The sequence below is a fragment of the Cicer arietinum genome, chromosome 7, assembly GCF_000331145.2.
Source record: "Cicer arietinum cultivar CDC Frontier isolate Library 1 chromosome 7, Cicar.CDCFrontier_v2.0, whole genome shotgun sequence".
NCBI classification, from domain to species: Eukaryota; Viridiplantae; Streptophyta; class Magnoliopsida; order Fabales; family Fabaceae; genus Cicer; species Cicer arietinum.
Genome location: NC_021166.2, coordinates 16,388,703 through 16,403,449, shown reverse-complemented (window position 1 = coordinate 16,403,449; position 14,747 = coordinate 16,388,703). Strand labels below are relative to the sequence as shown.

General features: G+C 31.4%; 2 protein-coding genes across 4 annotated transcripts in view; both read left to right on the top strand.

Annotated features, from left to right (window-relative positions):
- Window positions 1-5,189, top strand: part of LOC101499932 (cell cycle checkpoint protein RAD17) — a 5,928-nt gene extending 739 nt beyond the window's left edge. For 2 of the 3 annotated variants that reach the window (XM_004509324.4, XM_012718271.3), the window contains exons 3-12: window positions 1,146-1,231; window positions 1,316-1,363; window positions 2,044-2,100; window positions 2,427-2,529; window positions 2,819-3,129; window positions 3,215-3,569; window positions 3,720-3,845; window positions 3,976-4,174; window positions 4,261-4,321; window positions 4,591-5,189. In XM_004509324.4, coding sequence (XP_004509381.1) covers window positions 1,146-1,231; window positions 1,316-1,363; window positions 2,044-2,100; window positions 2,427-2,529; window positions 2,819-3,129; window positions 3,215-3,569; window positions 3,720-3,845; window positions 3,976-4,174; window positions 4,261-4,321; window positions 4,591-4,830 — 1,586 coding nt within the window. In that variant the 3' untranslated portion in view covers window positions 4,831-5,189. Of the gene's footprint in view, window positions 1-1,116; window positions 1,232-1,315; window positions 1,364-2,043; window positions 2,101-2,426; window positions 2,530-2,818; window positions 3,130-3,214; window positions 3,570-3,719; window positions 3,846-3,975; window positions 4,175-4,260; window positions 4,322-4,590 lie in introns of all 3 variants that reach the window. The other variant, XM_027337187.2, reaches the window with a different exon arrangement.
- A 3,330-nt stretch (window positions 5,190-8,519) lies between these two features.
- LOC101499626 (DEAD-box ATP-dependent RNA helicase 10) overlaps window positions 8,520-14,747 on the top strand; it is a 7,477-nt gene continuing 1,249 nt past the window's right edge. The window contains exons 1-13 of the mRNA XM_073364025.1: window positions 8,520-8,762; window positions 9,325-9,474; window positions 9,735-9,864; window positions 9,977-10,046; window positions 10,210-10,272; window positions 11,353-11,427; window positions 11,693-11,812; window positions 12,687-12,728; window positions 13,106-13,180; window positions 13,813-13,959; window positions 14,145-14,282; window positions 14,493-14,604; window positions 14,709-14,746. Coding sequence (XP_073220126.1) covers window positions 9,339-9,474; window positions 9,735-9,864; window positions 9,977-10,046; window positions 10,210-10,272; window positions 11,353-11,427; window positions 11,693-11,812; window positions 12,687-12,728; window positions 13,106-13,180; window positions 13,813-13,959; window positions 14,145-14,282; window positions 14,493-14,604; window positions 14,709-14,746 — 1,146 coding nt within the window. The 5' untranslated portion in view covers window positions 8,520-8,762; window positions 9,325-9,338. The remainder of the gene's footprint in view (window positions 8,763-9,324; window positions 9,475-9,734; window positions 9,865-9,976; window positions 10,047-10,209; window positions 10,273-11,352; window positions 11,428-11,692; window positions 11,813-12,686; window positions 12,729-13,105; window positions 13,181-13,812; window positions 13,960-14,144; window positions 14,283-14,492; window positions 14,605-14,708; window position 14,747) is intronic.

Sequence of the window (14,747 nt, the reverse complement as noted above, 5' to 3'; positions counted from 1 at the left end):
AAGAAGATTCTCTGTCTCGCTTTACCTTTTTTTTTTTTTTTTTTTTTTTGTTTAACATGCATTTTTGCCTTTTGATTTGAAGCTCAGATGAAATATAAGCAAAAAGAGTATTTGAAAAGTTGTTTATAGACAAGATCAACTTTTTAAAAATACCTTTTTTGTTTATATTTGATTTCGGAGGTAGTGTATGATTAGTCAGGATTATGAAGTACTCCCTCTCTTCCTATTTATTAGCAAAGGTGTAAGTGACTATAGGCCATGTTGAATCATGGTTCATGGAAAATAATACCCTCTTCACCTCCCATTTATGTGAGACGGAGATCAGTGATTTTTGATATTTTTGCAATTTCTCTTCATTTTGGATTGCAAAAACTTGATTTCTCACTGTTGTCATGACCGGAGTTAAGTTTATTTTGGTTTATCATTTAAAAATCTGACCCAAAGTATCTATAGAATTCTTGTGGAATGAATGCTTATTTGGACTCATACAAGCGTTTGTAACTGATATCCAAACATGCAATCATGGTACCTTCCTCTCATATGTGCCCACTGACCACAGTCATCTGGCATTATGGCATAGCTTTCACAAAATTCTTTGTTGATGCATAGGGCATCTTAGGTTATGTTTTTATCCGTGTAGGTATCATGCTACATGTGTTAAAAACACTTGGACAAGGTGAGACCAAAAAGTTTTTGCGTCATGGATTTCACATGGGTAGGGGCACGTATACAAACATTTCATATCCATACCGGCGTACCCTTAATTTTATTGAAGTTGTATTTCAGTCCCACATTGCCAAGTTTCCCAGACTGTTGGATGTATATATGTGGTTGGAAGCCCTCATCCTTTAAGGAAGCTTTTGGAAGTCAAATCCAAGCCCATTTGACAAATTTGTCTTTTTTTTTTCATCCTACTTAGTATCTGTTTGCAATCACACTCCTAAGTGTTTTCATTCCTAAACAGAATTAAACTGATGAATTTTGCTCAAGTCCCTCACGCCTATTGAAAATCCCATCTCGAAGAAGTCTTCGTATTTGATTTTTCACTGTACCTTGGGAGACTAGTCTCCCGTAATGGAAGTATATTTTTGGGAGCTAAAATATATTGTATTTCAGTGGTGCCTTTTCAACTCTGTATGCATCAGGTACTCAAAAGAGCAATTCAGAGGAACTTTGGGTTGATAAATACAAGCCCAATTTGCTCAAAGAACTTGCTGTTCACAAGAAAAAGGTTAAAACTCAGTTCCTCAAGTTCTTGATAGTGGTAATAAGAATGCCATTGTGTTTTCACTTTCCCTGTCTGTTTTATTTGCAGGTTGAAGAAGTTAAGATGTGGTTTGAAGAAAGGTTGAAACCTTCAAAGGTAATTAATATAGAAAAAGAGCTATATGATTATTATCGGTTTGTATCTTATGATTATTATTTTGGTTTTCACCCATTATCGAATGTGTATCCTTTTAAAGACTGTTATTCACTTATTGTTGTAGACTTGCAAAACAATGTTTAAGAACAAAATTTAAGGATAAGGTAAGTCAGGGTTGAATTATCAATGTTTTAAGAATGTTTAGTTTCTTTGATTTTCAATGTTGCTGTGGAAGATTTTATTAATTATCTTTAGTGATATGCTGTTATATAATAATGGTATTGATTGTTAGATAATACGTACTTAATTTTTCTGTGATTAGCTTCCCCCATGCCCTTATTATGGCATGCTGTGTAAGGCTGTGAGCACTATCATTTTATAAACAATATTGCAACTATTCTAAAAAATAAATGCTCCTTTAAGACAAAACTCAAGAAGTCAGGATGTACAAAGGAGATTATGTGGCACGTAGCAGAAGGGAGAGAGAACATCATCATTTATTAGTTGTTGGTTATTTGAGTCTTTTCATCCAATTCTCCCTCTAAAGTATTTAGTTCTGGGGTTCAAATTTTGATAGAAATTTTTCTCGCCGTGTTAGGTTATACTGATACAAGTGACTAAAATTTTCCCTCCACTTTATCTGTATGTAACCTGAGTTTTTTTTTTCTTTTTGTTTACAGGATGTCTACAGAAATAATGTTCTTGTCGTCAGTGGGCAGGCAGGAGTTGGAAAATCTGTATGTTGCTTTCCCATTCTCTTCTAAACACTTAACTCCCTTACCCTCTTTCTTGTACTAGTCACGCAGGACAATTTAAAAATGATAATATATGCTACCTTCAAGCTAAGGCGGCTCTATGCTTCTCTATTTTTATATTCTTAGTTTCTTTCACACACAGACTATAGTTCAATTATCCTTGAATTTCTGCTTTTCACTTTTATAGACTCTGCTATATCTAAATAACGTGTAAACGACTTTTAGTTAAAACATCATTATATAAAACCGCATATAACATACTTTGTCAGGAAAACCACATTGAAGAATTTCTTCTTTTGACTGTATAGGTTGCTATTCACGTAATTGCGTCTCATCTGGGTGCAGTGGTATGCGGATGGAACACACCTACGCCTGTAATTTGGCAAGAGCATCTTTATAACTCTGGAACAGGTAGGTCAAGCCAGTATACTATTTTGATGAATTAGTTATGAGAAAAGCTTTGCTCTCAGCCCCCTTTAGCTCCACCTATTTAATAATCTGATTCTACTGTTAGTTAAATGGTGATACCCCTTGAGGATTTATTGTTAGAATTTGTAAATGACAAGTACATTGTTTTACAGTCCAAATGGGAAAAATGCATACAATTAATTTTTCTTTGGAAAATTTTGTGAATCATTGAAATTTGTTACTTCCTTATTTTGACTATTTATTTCTTGCATATTTTCTGATTGATTGACAGAGACAAAATACACTTCCAAGTTGGATGAATTTGTAAGTTTTGTTGAGAGAATACGGAAATATGGATTAATACCTTCTTCCTTTAATGGGGAGTCAAAGCCTTCCATCATATTTTTAATAGATGATCTTCCAATGATGCATAGTAAAGCTGCTTTTGGAAGACTTAGAGATTGCTTGCACCTTTTGGTACACACAACTCAGATACCCACAGCCATATTGGTAACGGATTATGGCAATGCTGATTCAGCAGATTATAATGCTCGATCCGTGGAAGAACTGAAGACATCTCTAGAAAGCTCTGGGGCTTGTAAGGTTACTACCTTGAAAAATTCTTGTGGTTTTTGATTTCATGTTATAATAGAATACTTATGCAGAACTCGATATGTGAAACTTTCAGGTCGCATTCAATCCAATTACAGTTAATTCTATTAAGAAGATACTTTTTAGAATATGTCAAATGGAGCAGTGTGATGTGACTGCTGACCATGTTGATCTAATAGCAAAAGCAAGTGGAGGTGACATCAGACATGCAATTACTTCTTTACAGTTTTTCTGTCTGAAACCGAATCAAGTGCATTCTTTGTCTCTATCTACTCACAGTCCCCATGCATTTAAAGATGAAAGTAATAAACCTGTTGAATCAGATGATGGATCTTCCTTGTACTTTGGCAGAGATGAGACACTATCTTTGTTTCACGCCTTAGGGAAATTTTTGCACAATAAGAGAGAGACTGGAGTTGCATTAGAATATGGTACAGAGTTAATAAATAATTTAGTCAAATCTAAATTTTATATCTTGCCTTTCTACCTGGGGAAACATCCACAGAAATAGGTTTAAGTTGAATATTAAGATTATTTTATTGTGCAGTCTTTTAATTATAATTCATTTTCTTATGTGGTAGACCGAAATGACTTTTTCATACAAGAAAGGTTTTCAAGGTTACCTTTAAAAATGGATGTCCCAGAGAAGATTCTTTGTCAAGCCCATGTGCAACCTGGTCCAGTTGCTGATTTTCTGCATGAAAATGGTATTTCCTTTTGACATGCGGTTAATATTCTTTGTGAAAAATGGATTTTATAGTGAAGATATTGACTCTGTTTTTTAAGATTTTCTAAATTAAATAAAGTAGTCTTCTAATTCTGGATAATTTCTTTCAGTTCTAGATTTTTTGGATGATGAGGCAGTAGAAGATGCGTGGCTTTTGTCTTCATATCTAGGTGATGCTGACATTCTTCTTGCCAAACTTCGGGGAATGCTATCTAGTTATAATGAGGCAGAGAGTATTTTACAGTCAGCTGCTGCATCAATTGCCGTTCGTGGGGTGCTATTTGGAAATTCTCGTCCACTTTCCTCCAGGTTTTCGGTCATAATCCATGCAATTTTCTCTGCAGAGCAAAATTTTATGTTTATGTGTAATATTTTTATTAGTTTACTTTTTACAGGTGGCATGCAATCCGTCGGCCAAAGCTTTGGCAGGTTGAGAAAGAATCATCATACCACAAGGTAAACTCATGATGCCCCCCCCCTCCCACATTCTCTGTAATTTTTAGTTTCTCTTTCATGTAGGTAATTTGAAATGTTACTTAGGAGAGAAAAAATTACTCTTGAGGGCATTAATGGAATATTTTATAGGTTTGCTTGGCTGATGCTCTTTTTATGCTGTTTTTCTGTCTACACTACTTGGTTGTAGGTAGTGTAAGCAGGGTAGCCTTCTCACTAGAAGATTCTAATACCTTGAAATTTTGACTTCTATGTATGATCTTCTATTGCAGAATGAGATGTTTAGGCAGAGAGTCCCTGCTTGTAATCAGTTGAGTTCTTATCATATGTCAATTATGGCCACAGAATACATGCCTATGTTTAAATTGCTTGGAAATAGGGTTGGTAGTGGATACAATGAACTAGATCAGGAATCAGTGCAGAACTTGGATACAGAAAATTTTGAAATTAACAAAATGAGTATAGATGATGAAGCAATGGAGATCTCTGATGATGACATAGAAGATTGGTAGGCGTGTAACATGTAATGCAAGAGGTTGTGTAGTTTGCAGACCTTCCTTTGATGTTTGTAATTTCTATTAGACAGTTATGTTCTCATTGTGTGTCCAGTGTTGATTAAGGCTGAATCATCTTAGGGAATGACAAGTTTTTTGTGAATATAGGAGTTTTTCTGATGTATGCTTGATTACAAGCCAATTGTAACTGTGCTCTCAGATCTTGGTGGAATTGTGGGTTTGGGATACAAGTGCTTAATGATAATGTATCACTGTAAATACCAACTTTGTTACTTGCGAATCTTATATGAGTTCAAGTAACATCGTTTATGTGTGCATTGGTAATGTAGTGGTGGATCAGTCTCTTTTGGTTTTTATTTTGTTTTGCTGTATATCTTTCCTTTTGTTGTTTGATCTTGTTATGTAGGTTGAACTACCTCTTGTATTCTCTTAATATAAGATTTGCTTCTAAAAATAAAATATTGATGTAGGGCTTGATTAATCCAAATCTCAAAAAACTCTATTTTAGTATTTTAAAATTAATAAACTTATTTCGATTACTTGTTTTTAAAATCTGTTTTGTAAAATTATTTTTAATATTATATTTTTTAAAACTAAAAAACTAAAACGGATAAATGGTGTTTTACTTTTTATTTTTCAGTTTTTTTAACTTTTTAGTAAAAATTTATTTTAAAAATTGAAATTGCCAAAAAGATTTTTTTTTAAAATTTTCTTTTTAAAAACAATTTTTTAAAGTTTATTTATAAAATAGTTTTTAAAAACTAAAAGGTAAAACACAATTAAACAAGTCATGTCATTACATATCACTTTTTTTGTTTTGTAATTTAGTCCGTTTGGTTTTCGAATACATCAAATTATAGAATGTCAAACATTTCATATTTTGTCTTTTGCTAATCTAATTATCAAATGCTACTTACATTACATATAATGGATGGGATAATAAATTTTAAGCACACAAATTACAAGGATACAAATAGCACATAAATCACTTAATCAAATATTAATCATATTTAACCATTTTATTTATGACAATAATCATATTTAACCTTCATCATTGTAACCAATATGCTATATCATGCAAATCATAATGAATAATGTGAATAATGTTAGTAATACACATTTTTCAACACACTTTTATTAGTTAAAATTTATGTGTCTCAACAACTTTATACAAGACTCAAACAATTTAGTGAAACTTATATAAATTTTAATAAATTGAAGAGTGTGTTGAAATATATGTGGTAGATAGTGTATTGTTATTCATTGACCATAATTGTATAACATATACAATACACATGACCTACAACTGTGTCAATGATACAATCAACATCATTGTTTTGCATGGACTATTAAGGTCTCACATTGTTCTAATTCAAAACCAAAATTAGTAAACATTTCGATTAATATATTGCAGATTCTTCACAATGATTTTGGTGATTTTATTATAAATATTAGGTATAATCATTGACGGACAACCAATGACGACTCGCAAATTTAAAACAGTGGAAGTAACAATTACATATAAATTTATAACATTTTTTTGTGACATAAATTTATAACATTAAAACAATGAATTTATAACATTAAAACATCACATAACATTTTTTAATATATATAATATTATAACTATTTTGTGAGTTTTATAATTACAAAAAATAAGATGAAACAAAAGGTTTTTTCTAATTACCTTTTGAAGACTTGAGATAATTTACCCATAAACTAATAAAAATTGATTATAAGAAAATTTGTAAGTACATAGCTAACCCAAAAAGAATACCACTGAAACAACAGTTTTAGGACTTTAAATATAATTAAATTTTTATTTCAATAAAAAGGCATAGTAATTTTATCAAAATACTATTATAGACTCAAAAAGACATCATATTTAAATTCGCTTTAGGTTTCACAGCTAGTGTAAGTGGTTCTCAAAAATTAATATTAATATTTCATTCACTTATAAATTTTCTTATGTGGCCTATTTACATTAATTGTTGGGTAAATTATCTAAAATCTTCAAAAGTAACTTAGTAACTAATGTAAATTACCCGCTTCTTAAGTTCTATATCATAGTTATTATATTTGTGCTTAGTGTTATAGGAATTGATTAGTTTACATTAACACTTCTAGAGAACAAATTAATTAGTTTTCACGTTATATTTCAGATATCATCATATTTTGTCTTTAAAATATTAAGACTAGTGTACTATAAAAAGCTAAAGACAACTAACTAATTAAATGATATTTAAATAGTTCTCGTTGTGTCTTCGTTTAATTATGTGAAGTTGACATTGTAATCTCAAGAGAATCGTGAACAAATTCCTCAATTGTGGAATGAGTTATTGTAAATTAGGAAAAAAAAATTTATTACTTTATCATTATAGAATAACATATTTTACAACTTAACTAATATAATTTAATAATTTTTTTGTGAGAATATATTATTTTTCTCTCTAAAAGAAAAGGAATTTAAAGAAGATGCATCTTAATATACTTGTTTTATATTGATTCGTCGTGTCAACACATTTAATAACCACTTTAATTTAAAAATCAATTAATATAACATATCATATTAAACAATTGTGATTAAACAGTCATTCTTGAAAATATAAGATGTTGTCATTTTGATTCAGCTATAATGTTAAATTAATCATCCAGATATCAAAATAGTTCTTAAAATATATTAACAAAATCTTTGAAAAATATTGTTAAAATAGTATGTGATCACTGAAGTAACTAAAATCTTTAATAATTTAATTTTTTAATTGAGTTTAAAATAAGGACGACAATTGGTAGAGTTTGGATAGGGTACTATAATACCCGTCTCCATATTTGCGGTTTAAAAAAAATACCCGTACCTCCGATATTAACTTAATAGTTCTTAAAAGATATTAACAAAACCTTTAAAAAATATTGTTAAAATATTACATGATCCTTAAGTAACTAAACTCTTTAACAATTTAATTTTTTAATTGAGTTTAAAATAGAGATTACAATTGGTAGAGTTTGAATAAGGTACTATAATAATTGTCTCCATACTCGCGATTTAAGAAAGTATCTATACCCGTACGTGTATCCTTTTGATATCAACTTTAATACTTGTACCATCGGGTACCCAAGTGTCCGTACCCATAATAATATTTTATAAAGTTGTAAGTCATATGACAATATTATTTGAAATCTGTAAAAACAATTGATAGGAAGTTGGAAATATAATTATACAGATACGATTAATAAGATATAACTCTTAGTTATAAAGTTACAATTATTTAACTATTTATCATAATTAAATTATTAAAATATTTGCAAACGATTATCTTATGATTATAAATAATATAGTGGTTCAATGAAATGATATTAATACATGTTAAAAAATAGAGAAAAACAATTAATTAAATTAAACATTGATATAATAAATAGAGAAAAACAATTAATTAAATTAAATATTGATATAATAAATAAATAATATATTTATACAAGTAGAAGTACGAGACAGAGTGGATACTATAGTAACCATACCGATATTCATATTCGCTTAATTTTACGGATAATTATCCGTTTCCGTGCCCATATCTTACGAATTTATATTTTATTTATTGTGGATTTTTTTTTTAGGTATATACTGAATTTGAATCTAATTATGATCTCTATTTTAAAATAATGGTTTATCTAAATAAATAAAAATCAAACAAGTAGAAACTAAAAGGAAACTGGCTTGCTCTTGTACTCGCGGCAACAATCGCAAACATCTGTACGAAACCCTAGTCGCGTTACTGCCTTAAACTCCCTCTACCCCGAAGCGTTTACCACCACACCACTAACTTACTCCGCCGCAGTCTTCTCCTGTCAAACACTACGAAACCCTAGTCGAGCGACTGCCTTAAACTCCCTTCTCCTTTCCTGCCACCACACCACTAACTTACTCCGCCGCGGTCAGTCTCCCCCTGTCATGTCCCTCATGTTTTTCTTTTCGTTTTTGTTTATGCGCCTCTTTGTTCTTCTTCCGTTTTCGTTTTCTTTTCTTCCATGTTCTATTAAAATTTTAAAATAATATGATTCCGAGATTGTAATGTCAAGTAGTTATTTTAATTTATACACCTCTAGTTTGCATGTTTGGGAAGTAGCTTATTTGGAGAGTATTATGTCAAAGTAGTAATTTATAGCTGCTGCAATTTTAATGTATTATTACATTGTTAAACGTGACTACCTTGTGGTCTGACAGAGTTGATGTTAGATATGAGATTCTTGAGTTCAATAACATTGGTGTAGGTACATGGAAGTTCAAGCTTTTATTTTTATTTTTAAGTTTGTTGTAATATTGAAAAATTATTAGGAAGTGTTGTCGTATAGTTTAAGAAATACATATTCTATTTTTATTGTTTAGAATGTAGGTTTATATGTATGAGTTCATTGTTTAATTGCTTTTGATGTTTTTGACTTTTTGTCACATAGTAGTCATTCTAAATTAAATTTTATGTTGAAATTTATCCAAAGGTTAGAAACTGAGAATGGAGGTAGAGAATAATGAAATGAAATCATTTAAGGATCTGGGCTTACCCGATTCATTGGTGGAAGCTTGTGATAAAATGGGTTGGAAGACTCCGCTAAAGATTCAAATAGAAGCAATTCCTCTTGCACTACAAGGTTAGATGTGATCTTTGCTTCATATATATATATATAATCGGAAGAATGATTGCAAAATGATAATCCTTGTTAGACAAATCCAATGATAATTCCATTTTTAACCTGAAAATTTATACATCAATATTGCAGTTTTTTATTTTACCAAAGTTATTGCTTATTGTTTTCACTAGTGTTTTATTCCAACCACAATATTTTCCCCAGAAATAGATAGTTAAACTGTATCGAATTGCTGGTAATTCTTTATATTTCATGTTTCCCAGGAAAAGATGTGATTGGACTTGCCCAAACGGGTTCTGGTAAAACTGGAGCTTTTGCTCTTCCTATATTGCATGCACTCTTAGAAGCACCGCGCCCAAACCATTTTTTTGCTTGTGTGTTGTCTCCCACAAGGTTTGATACTTAGATAACTGATCATGGGTTTAATATTCATATAATTCAGAATTTGAGTGATGTTTATGTTTAACTAGTATATTTCTTCTGTCTGTCCTTTTTCTTAATCTAGGGAGCTTGCTATTCAAATTTCTGAACAGTTTGAAGCTCTAGGTTCTGAAATTGGTGTCAAGTGTGCTGTGGTGAGTTCAAATATATTGTACTGACATGATTCTTTATGCATGAATTTTATGTCTTCCTGTTCACTACATAGCTTAAGTTTGTTTTGTTTTATCTTAGCAGATGGTGGTTAATACTTGAATACTAAACAGTTTATTTGATTGGTATCTTTTGCTTTTTCTATAGCTTGTTGGAGGGATTGACATGGTACAACAATCCATCAAGTTAGCAAAGCAACCTCATATTATTGTAAGTGTTACTACTTCTGCAGGCATGCTTTGATTTTAGCTGTTTCTTGTACGTCAAGAGCATTATGGTAATAGGCGATGATTCCCAAAACCTAGTCTTGCTTGTGTGGATAAAAAATTTGACTCATGCTTTGAGAAGACTGTCTTAGAAATATTTGAGAAGATTGCATTAAGGAAATTTGTGAATCTCTTAACATCTGTATCTTGTCAGAGTCCCTTTGCCTATTTGGACTGCTCTTTTCTTTTATTTATTTAGTGTATCTTGGAATTCAACTTCGTTTTAATCATGTGGAAGTATAAATGGATTTAGTAATTGATTTCAGCACTAAAAAGCATATGTACAGTGGCTGGGTGATTTCACTGTACATGTTCTTTTTTTCCTTAGTCGTTTTACCCTACTCCACTACCTATAGGCCATAAGTAACTGCATAGCAAACACACCACCTCTCTAATCTCTAAATCACCATAACCACTATTTTTTCATTCTATTCAAATTAAATGCAGATAGACAGACATAGTTAGAATAAAGGAATTGGATCCTTAGTGAAGAATCCAAACCTAGAAAATCAAGAACAGCAATGTTAACTGAAAATTTCAAGACCCACTTATTTTTTATTCCGTTTCCATTTATGTCCATCCAACCTCTATCTATCCAATAATCAGTTATTTAACTGCATAACTATCTAATTAAAATTCAGTCCCTCCCAGCCTTATCTCATTTTTACTTTTTCTTGCATATACCAACATGACTGGTGGTCTTCTATCAATGTTGCCCATGAATGGTGCCAAACATGATTTATATAGTTGATAATAATAACTGAACTTATGCAGGTTCTGCATGTACAAGATTAACTATGACTATTGAGATTGTATGTTGATTTACTGCTGTTTGTTTTTGCGTCTGAAAAACTTTAATCACACGGCCAAATAAAAGCTACAACGTGCAGCTTCATTTAAATCGCACATCTGCATTGTTACTATCGTGATTCCAAACGTTTACTTAGTGTTGCTTTTAGTATTCTAACATCATCAGTCTTGTATTTTGTTTATTATTTATTTATGTGAGATCTTACTCTTGAAGGTTGGTACTCCTGGACGGGTGTTGGATCACCTAAAAAACACCAAAGGATTTTCTCTTGGTAGATTAAAATACTTGGTATGATTTCTTCATTATTCTGTTTTAAGTCCGAGTTTTATTCTTTACATTCGATGGTTAAGCAGTGAATAGAAGTGTAGTGTGAACCAAATTTAATGTTTATATCATATTCTGCATTTTCAAATTCTTGGACCTTTTTGCTGACTTTAAAAAATGAAATATTTATGCAATATATTTTTGTTTTCTTCTATATCATACTCTAGTCCATATTTCCGTATATCTCATGTATAGTTGGACTTGTTTGACTTCTATGCATTTTGAGCAGGTCTTAGATGAGGCAGACAGGCTATTGAATGAGGATTTTGAGGAATCACTTAATGAGATTTTAGGATTGATCCCTCGCGAGAGGAGAACATTCCTTTTTTCTGCTACAATGACTAAAAAGGTAGATATATGTTTATTAATTAATTACTGTGAACTAAATATATTATTTATTTTTTTACCCTTTTTCCCTTGGCATTAGCCAGACATCACATCTTAATATTCAAATGAAGTCTTTTTTTTTACATTTTCTGAGATTAATTAGATATAGCATATAAGCTAGGGGTGGAGAAACAGTCGGATCTGGTCGGATTCTGTTTGAAAATGGCTTACCGAAGGAAACTGCGGTTGAGAATGTTTGGCCCATCTCTGACCATTTGAGGCAGCGGTTTCAGCAAGTGGTCGGGTAACTTGTGTCGGTTTTGGACTAAACAAAAATTGTTACTAAATCTCTAACTAATAGAAAACTTTAACACAAAAAAAATCTCTGAAGATTTGATCATAGAAGTTCTCTCATGATAAAAAAGAAACTCAGTAAATTAATTTGGGTACATAAGCATTTCAAATTTAGAATCAAGTACAAAATCTAAAACTAAAACTAAAATATACTAGTACACGGACTGAATCAATCAATCATTTTCGCTCATATTCACCTAAGTCCTAACAGATAGAATTATCATTTTTCTCCCTGATTACATATTTTCTTTCCGTCTCTTTGAATTCTTCAACCTCTAATAATGAACATAAATTCTAGTTGTTGGTTTATATCTTTTTGAACTTTTGAATAGATTTTAAAAACTAATTAATCATATTATTCTAGGTCAAATCTCTTATATTTGTTGTAACAACACACATTTGCTCCATTAAGGGTCTTATGATGCAAATTATGTTGAACTTATGCCATGTTTATCTACTACAGATGCTTGATTGTGTAATTTATTCATTTTAAATTTAATTTATCTGTTGTAATAGAGCAAGTTGCACTCTTGTTATTTCAGGTCGAGAAGCTACAAAGGGTTTGTTTAAGGAATCCTGTGAAGGTACAACCATAATGTTTACAAATATATTTATGCTCAAGGAAAATTTTACTCCTTTTCCCTTCAGATTAATTTTTGTTGCAGTTTAGTTGATTTAATTGCCTTCCTAGGGACAACTTTTGTCTCGGTTTAGGGATGTAAAAAATGAAATGGAGGTTTTGGGCGAAATTTTAAAGCTGAGATCAATGCTTCTTTATATCCATTTCATCTTTTAAAGTCTCAAAATCAATAATAGTGTGTTCAAAATGAGCTCTTTATGAAATTGAAAATTGCAAAGAAAGAAAAAATGTCCTTGGGTGGAAAACATAATTATTTAATTTGGACAAGTTGTGGTTTACCTGTGTATACATGTGTTATTCACAATTTTATATTCAATTTAGATTGAAGCAGCATCCAAGTATTCTACTGTGGACACACTGAAGCAACAGTATCGCTTTGTGCCTGCAAAACACAAGGTATATGTTTTCCCTTGTCCAAAAAATGTTGAATTTCAAATATTTGGCTATCAATTTTTCGTTGAATTTCTTACTATTTGGCTGTTGAAAGGCTATTTCTTACTAATGTTGAGGGAAAATTTGTTTGAAATGTCAGACCACTTCCATTTATTTATTTTTTATAATCGTGTATCTGTGTACTGGTTCAAACAAGGGCAAAATAAATGAGCTTGGTTTGATGTTTAGTGTATATATATTTTAAAAAGTGGTACCCTTCGGTGTAGGCTATTGAGTTCCATTTTGTCTATGTGCCCGATGCCGCCTAAGTAGAAATCTCATAAGTTGGCATCATTTCTATGCTTTCCATCGTTTTAGCCTTGAGACATTAATGAAGGTAGCCTAGGACAAAAACAATAGAATTAGCAAAGTAGAAGTATTTTTATTTATTCTAAATTTCTAACACCAAATATAATCGAGTTATGTTGTTAGTTGCAGAGGTGAGAGCACTCAGGTTATATAGGACATGTTTGTATTTAACGCTTCTAACTAATTGGCTATATGGAGTGAAACTAACAAAATTTGATTACCATGAATGACAACTATATTTTATGCCTTTGATAATTGTGTTCATCAATTGCTTGCTTCTTTTCTAGGATTGCTACCTTGTATACATTCTCACTGAAATGTCAGGGAGTACATCAATGGTGTTCACTCGGACATGTGATTCAACACGTCTTCTGGCTTTGATTCTCAGGAATCTCGGTTTAAAAGCCATCCCAATTAATGGTCATATGAGTCAGGTAATTCTACTAGATATCCTGCGTTATAGTTATAATATGTTCTAAAATTTTCTTCTTTTTTTCCATGTTATGGGAGGGCATGCTGTTGTAGATGGAGTGATTCTACTAGCTATTTTATGCTGTTGATTATTCTGTAGCCAATGCCAGCAAAATATCTCTAATTTTATTATAATATATTTTGACAGCCAAAGCGACTTGGAGCCTTGAATAAGTTCAAGTCTGGAGATTGCAATATTCTCCTTTGTACTGACGTAGCGAGTAGGGGACTCGATATTCCAGCAGTAGATATGGTGATTAACTACGACATTCCCACAAACTCCAAAGTAAGATATGCTATGTAATACTTTTTTTGACATGTTTTATTACAGTATACTAATAATTAATCAAAAGTTCACAGTTGGCTTAATGTAATGGTATGAATTTACTAGTAAATTTGTGGCTATTTTAGGATGATACATCTGAATTAATAGAAATTCAGAATTCATTAAAAGAGAATTTTTGTTTTCACTGATTCCTGACCTTGTAAACTATAGGATTATATACATCGTGTGGGAAGGACGGCTCGTGCAGGACGCTCTGGGGTTGCCATTTCCCTTGTGAACCAGTATGAGCTGGAGTGGTACATTCAGATAGAGAAGCTTATAGGTTTGTGGCATATTCTCTGTCTTTGCTGTGATATTGTATTTAGCACAATATTCTGAATTCTTAGTCTGAGTTCTTAATAAATAACAAATACAAGTGTTTTTCAGGCAAGAAGCTATCAGAGTATCCTGCACAAGAAGAGGAAG